Source organism: Otolemur garnettii, unplaced genomic scaffold (genome assembly GCF_000181295.1).
Source record: "Otolemur garnettii isolate 467f Iridium unplaced genomic scaffold, OtoGar3 scaffold00159, whole genome shotgun sequence".
Classification (NCBI taxonomy): Eukaryota; Metazoa; Chordata; class Mammalia; order Primates; family Galagidae; genus Otolemur; species Otolemur garnettii.
This window is the reverse complement of record NW_003852554.1, coordinates 535,426-542,438: the sequence shown is the minus strand read 5'-3', so window position 1 is coordinate 542,438 and position 7,013 is coordinate 535,426. Positions and strand designations below refer to the sequence as shown.

At 37.6% G+C, this 7,013-nt stretch overlaps 1 protein-coding gene across 3 annotated transcripts in view; it reads left to right on the top strand.

The window, feature by feature from the left end:
* The window catches only part of ZFYVE9 (zinc finger FYVE-type containing 9), a 174,650-nt gene that overhangs the window by 153,995 nt on the left and 13,642 nt on the right, over nt 1-7,013 (top strand). For all 3 annotated transcript variants that reach the window (XM_023519158.1, XM_003799923.3, XM_023519159.1), the window contains 2 exons: nt 4,056-4,206; nt 6,774-6,854. In XM_023519158.1, coding sequence (XP_023374926.1) covers nt 4,056-4,206; nt 6,774-6,854 — 232 coding nt within the window. The remainder of the gene's footprint in view (nt 1-4,055; nt 4,207-6,773; nt 6,855-7,013) is intronic.

The following is a 7,013-nucleotide window of genomic DNA, read 5'->3' as shown; positions in this document are numbered from 1 at the left end:
CAAACCCACAGCCAATATCATATTGAATGGAGTTAAATTGAAATCATTTCCACTCAGATCAGGAACCAGACAAGGTTGCCCATTGTCTCCACTGCTTTTTAACATTGTAATGGAAGTCTTAGCCATCGCAATTAGGGAAGAAAAGGCAATCAAATGTATCCATATAGGGTCAGAAGAGATCAAACTTTCACTCTTTGCAGATGATATGATTGTATATCTGGAAAACACCAGGGATTCTACTACAAAACTTTTAGAAGTGATCAAGGAATGCAGCAGTGTCTCAGGTTACAAAATCAACACTTATAAATCTGTAGCCTTTATATATACCAACAATAGTCAAGCTGAAAAAACATTCAAGGACTATATTCTGTTCATAGTAGTGCCAAAGAAGATGAAATATTTGGGAGTTTATCCAACAAAGGACATGAAAGATCTCTATAAAGAGAACTATGAAACCCTAAGAAAAGAAATAGCTGAAGATGGGCACCACCTGTGGCTCAGTGAGTAGGGCGCCACCCCATATACTAAGGGTGGTGGGTTCAAACCCGGCCCCAGCCAAACTGCAACCAAAAAAATAGCTGAGTGTTTTGGCAGGCGCCTGTAGTCCCAGCTATTCGGGAGGCTGAGGCAAGAAATCACTTAAGCCCAGGAGTTGGAGGTTGCTGTGAGCTGTGATGCCATGGCACTCTACCAAGTGCGAGAAAATGAGACTATTTCTACCAAAAAAAGAAAGGAATAGCTAAAGATGTTAGCAAATGGAAAAGCATACCATGCTCTGGCTGGGAAGAATCAACATTGTTAAAATGTCCGTACTACCCAAAGCAATATATAATTTTAATGCAATCCCTATTAAAGCTCCACTGTCACACTTTAAAGATCTCAATAAAATAATACTTTGTTTTATATGGAATCAGAAAAAACCTCGAATAGCCAAGACATTACTCAGAAATAAAAACAAAGCAGGAGGAATTACAGTACCAGACCTCAGACTATACTATAAATCGTTAGTGATCAAAACAGCGTGGTACTGTCACAAAAACAGAGAGATAGATGTATGGAACAGAATAGAGAACCAAGAGATCTTTGACAATTCGATTAAAAAAATTTAGTGGGGAAAAGATTCTGTATTTAACAAATGGTGCTGAGTGAACTGGCTGGCGACCTGTAGAAGACTGAAATTGGCCCAACACCTTTCACCATTAACTAAGATAGACTCTCACTGGATTAAAGACTTAAACTTAAGACATGAAACCATAAAAATACTAGAAGAACGTACAGGGAAAACTCTTGAAGAAATTGGCTTAGGTGAATATTTTATGAGGAGAACCCCCTGGGCAATTGAAGTAGCATCAAAAATACACTACTGGGACCTGATCAAACTAAAGAGCTTCTGCACAGCCAAGAACACCGTAAGCAGAGCAAGCTGGCAGCCCTCAGATGGGAGAAGATATTTGCAGGTTATGTCTCTGACAAAGGTTTAATAACCAGAATCCACAGAGAACTCAAATGAATAAGCAGGAAAAGAACAAGTGAGCCCATCTCAGGGTGGGCAAGGGACTTGAAGAGAAACTCCTCTGAAGAAGACAGGAGCATAGCCTACAGACATATGAAAAAATGCTCATCATCCTTAATCATCAGAGAAACACAAATCAAAACTACTTTGAGATGTCATCTAACTCTAGTAAGATTAGCCTACGTCACAAAATCCCAAAACCAGAGATGTTAGCGTGGATGTGGAGAAAAGGGAACACTTCTACACTGCTAGTGGGAATGTAAACTAATACGTTCCTTTTGGAAAGATGTTTGGAGAACACTTAGAGATCTAAAAATAGACCTGCCATTTGGTCCTACAATTCCTCTACTAGGTATATATCCAGAAGAGCAAAAATTACATTATAACAAAGATATTTGTACCAGAATTTTTATTGCAGCCCAATTCATAATTGCTAAGTCATGGAAGAAGCCCAAGTGCCCATTGACCCATGAATGGATTAATAAATTGTAGTATATGTACACCATGGAATATTATGCAGCCTTAAAGAAAGATGGAGACTTTACCTCTTACATGTTTACACGGATGGAGCTGGAACATACTCTTCTTAGCAAAGTATCTCAAGAATGGAGTGTATCAGTAATCCAGTGTACTCAGCTCTACTATGAAACCAATGTATAGTTTTCTTATGAAAGCTATAACCTAATTATAGCCCAAGAAGAAGGGAAAAGGGGAGAAGGAGGCGAGGGGATGGGGGAGAATGGGTGTAGGGAGGGTAATAGGTGGTTCCACATCTATAGTGCATCTTACAGGGGTACGTGTGAAATTTACTAGGTGTAGAATATAAATGTCTAAACACAATAACTAAGAAAATGCTGTGAAGGCTGTGTTAACCAGTTTGATGAAAATATTTCAAATTGTATATAAAACCAGCACATTGTACCCATGATTGCATTAATGTACATAGCTATAATTTAATAAAAATAAATAAAAATAAAAGAATGAAGCTGTGTATGCCCCTACAACACATTACATGTAAAAATTAAAATGGATCAATGAGGTAAATATAAGAGCTAACACCATAAAGGTATTAGAAGAAAATATAGGGATAATTCTTCATGACCTTGATTTGGCATTGAATTCTTAGATATGACATTGAAAATATAAGCAATGAAAGAAAAAATAGATAAATTTGCTTTAATAAAAATTAAAAACTTTTGTGTATCCAAGGCCATTATCAAGAAAGTAAAAGGAGAGCCTATAGAATGGGAGAAAATATTTGCAAATCTTATATCTGATAAGAGCCTATAATCCATCATATGTAAAGAACTCTTACCAACTCAACAACAAAAGACAGTAAAGTGTGTTGGTCTGCATCTTTAGTTGCAGCTATGTGGGGGGCTGTGGTGGGAAGATTGAGATCAGCCTAGGTAACATAGCCAGACCTCATCTTTAAAAACAAATAAAGAGAGACAACCCAATTAAAATATGGGCAGATGACTTGAAGAGATATTTCACAAAGAAAACTATATGTAGTCAAGAATCACATGATGTTTCTCAAAGTATGCTCTGCCAAAAAAAAAAAATTGGACTGGTTGTGGTGGCTCGCACCTCTAATCCTAGCACTCTGGAAGGCTGAGACAGGAGGATTGCTTGAGCCAGGGATTTGAAACCAGCCTGAGCAAGAGTGAGACCCTGTCTCTACTAAAAATAGAAAAATTACCTGGGTGTTATGGCGCATGCCTATAGTCCCAGGTACTTGAGTGGCTGAGGCAGGAGGATCACTTAAACCCAGGAATTTGAGGCTGACACCACGGCCCTCTAGCCTGGGCAACAGAGTGAGACTCTGTCCCAGAAAAAAAAAACAAAAAACCACAATGAGGTATCACTTCACACCAATTAGGATGGTTTGAAAAAAGGAAGATAAGTGTTGGCAAAGATATAAAGGAATTACAACCCTTGCACGTGGCTAGTAGAAATGCAAAGTGTTTCAGCCGTTATAAAAAATAATTGTGTGGCTCCTCCATAGTTAAACATAGAATTACCATAGTACCCTAACAATTCTACTCCCAAGTATATACCCAAAAGAATTGAAAACAAGTTAGCAAAATTAAAAAACAAAGAATTTCACGTCTTTAGAGGAGTTCCTCACTCCTTTGGATGCTGAAAAGAAGGCAGATATACACAAATATGGGACATTCTTTTGACCTTAGAGTTTCAGAGTATACATCCTTAGAGAATCTAGGAGAAACTACTGTATTTAACTAAACTAATTTTAGTTAAGTACAGTACAGCAATAAAAAGACAAAAAATCAATATAAAATGTGTCGTACTCTTTAGGTTACAGCACAAATTTCTTATGAACTATATTGGAAAGTTTTGTATTTGTTGAGTACTAATAGCGACTGATTTTCCACTGTTTTCATCATTTTGGTAGCCCCCTTGTCACTTTAATAAGTAATAGCACTCTGTTATTTTATCTTTTGGAAGCTGGAGCTGGGCCATGTCAGACAGAAAAATGCGTTCTTATAAGAATAAGGTTAACTCTCTTCTTTGATTGCAGATGATGAAAGCCATGAACAAGTCCAATGAGCATGTCCTGGCAGGTGGTGCCTGCTTCAATGAAAAGGCAGACTCTCATCTTGTGTGTGTACAGAATGATGATGGAAACTACCAGACCCAGGCTATCAGTATTCACAATCAGCCCAGGAAAGGTGAGCATGTGAGCTGGTTGAGATTATGATAATGGAGGATTATACTGGACTCCAAGAGTTGGATACCTCAGCCCCATAACACTTACTTTCTAGATAGATGGCCACAAGCAAATTAATTGGCTTTTCCCACCATACTCTCCAGAATTTTGTTGACTTCCCCACATAGCCAGACTCAGTTTGCACATGGGATCTCTGTTACTAAGGAAAACGTTTTGGAAATACTACCTCAGGAAATTGACAGGGCCAGCTTAGGTATCTGAAGGCGAGACTAGGCCTCATAGTGAGCGGGTACATAGGTAGATTTGGAGCTTGACCATTCACAAAGAATGTTATTTAATAGGTTGACAAGATTCTGAAGGAAGGTGTCGTAAGTTCAGAGCTTCTGTATATCAAATGCCGTATCTACTAAAGTAAAGTAGATGGTAAGTCTGCATTGCTCCTGAAATTGTATCTAGAATGTTCACATAAATTCTGGATGTCATTTTAAGTATAGTGATAGAACTAGGGGATCTCCAGAGGATGATTTAAGTCTTGTGAGTGGCCATGCCTGTGGCTCAAAGGATTAGGGCACCGGCCCCATATACCAGAGGTGGCAGGTTCAAACCCAGCTCCGGTCAAAAACTGCAAAAAAAAAAAAAGAAGACGATGACTTGTGAGAAATTGGGACTTTAGATCAAAGAAAGACTTCTTAAATAAAATACAGTGTTTAACCTGGAAAGGTATAGATTAGAAGAGGATAAAAAAAAAATGGCTGTCTCTATTTTTAAGACATTTTATTATGTGGAAATAAGATTAAACTACTCTCTATAGCTACAGAAAGCCAGAACCAGTACTAAGGGTGAAAGTTATAGGGAGCCAGATTGGGGTACAGTTTGAGAGCACAGCCTGAGAACTCTGCATAAGTAGGGTGGGTTGCCTGTGCTCATGCTGGCTCCTTGTCACTAGGAGTCTCTGACAAAGGCTGGATGATCACCTGTCAGAAATACTGTAGAGTCAAGGGGTAAGGAGTTAGATTAGCTCAGTTCAGTTTAAGATGTGGAGAAGTGGGCTCGGCGCCTATAGCTCAACCGGCTAAGGCACCAGCCACATACACCTAAGGTGGCGGGTTCGAATCCCCAGCCCGGACCCGCCAAACAACAATGACGGCTGCAACCAAAAAATAGCCGGGCGTTGTGGCGGGCGCCTGTGGTCCCAGCTACTTGGGAGGCGGAGGCAGGAGACTCACTTGAGCCCAGGAGTTGGAGGTTGCTGTGAGCTGTAATGCCACGGCACTCTACCCAGGGGGACAGCTTGAGGCTCTGTCTCAAAAAAAAAAAAAAAAAAAAAAAAAAAAAAAGATGTGGAGAAGTGAGGAACAGTATAATGAACTTTTCATGAAGGTAAATGTAATTGGTATTTTTTCTTTTATGAAGAGATAATGGCAAAAGGAGTTTGTTTTTTAACACATTAATTGCATGTGAGTTATATTTAACTCATGCTAATTTTGAGCATGGGGCTTCATGAAGCATATATAACTCACACGTCTCTTGACATTATACCTTACATAATGGGTGGCCCTCTGGGCAAAATCCTGCAGTTAGTTTGTGCAAAATCTTCTCTGTTGTTGTCCTTATTATTAAATTGATATTGACAATTTAATTTCAAAAGTGTGGAGTAAATGAATAGAAGTCAATAAGTTTTGTTTTTCAATTTATGTTTACCTTTGAATTACACTTAAGCCTAATAAGAAAAACACTTTACCCTTATGAACTATTTTTCAAGTTTTCTCATAACTTTTGACATTTCTAATTTTAAAGTTTTATTATTACTTTTGTATTGATGTATGTTTTAGGATCATTTTGTTTTCAAAGTTTTTATTCTATTTTATAATAGAGTAAATTCTATTTTACAATAGAATTCTATAATAAAACACCAGGGTCCCAAGGAAAACTTTTTTACTAATGTGGCAGTCAGTGTGTTAAATGAATGTTGTTTTTTTTTTTTTTTTAAATAACTCTACTTGGCAAATAAACTGGTTGGCAACTATATCTCCATCTTCAAAACATATTTGATCTAAAAAAATCTGGAAATCACTGAATTACGTTCAGGTTAGCAGATTTTCTGTGAAGGGCCAGATGATAACAATAAATATTTTAGGATTTGCAAGTCTGCGTCTTTGTCAACAACTACTCAATTCTAGCATTGTAGGACAAGAACTACTATAGGTAATGTATAAATAATAGACACAGCTGTATTTTAATAGAATTGTATCTATAAAAATGGCCTGCAGGGCAAGTGGACTACAGTTGGCCATCCTTTAGACTTGACTACTAAGATTTGTTTGCTTTTAATATTCTTTGATTCTTGATTAGAAGAAGAACAAAACAAAATGCAGGAATGTACCTCAAAACTTCATTCCCAAAGCTATCATAAGTATCAGAGTTATTGGTTACTTGCATATTGTGGAATATAGGTTTGATTTTTTTTTCTTTTTGGATGCCAGTGTTTGGAATTACCAAGTACCAAATAGTTGATGGTTGTTCCCAATCCCTCCATTTCAGACTAAACCATGTCTGTTTTTATTTTAGTGACAGGTGCCAGTTTCTTTGTGTTCAGCGGCGCTCTGAAATCCTCTTCAGGATACCTTGCCAAGTCCAGTATTGTGGAAGGTAAAGAATTAATTGTTTACTGCATGTACATTAGTTTAGCCGTAATTATACACCTAAAAATTAAGGGCCATTAAAGGAATCCTGACATTGTGCTGTGGGTGTCTAACTCCTATTATTTACTCATTAGCATCTCATTCCCTTTTTTTTTTTTTTTTTTTT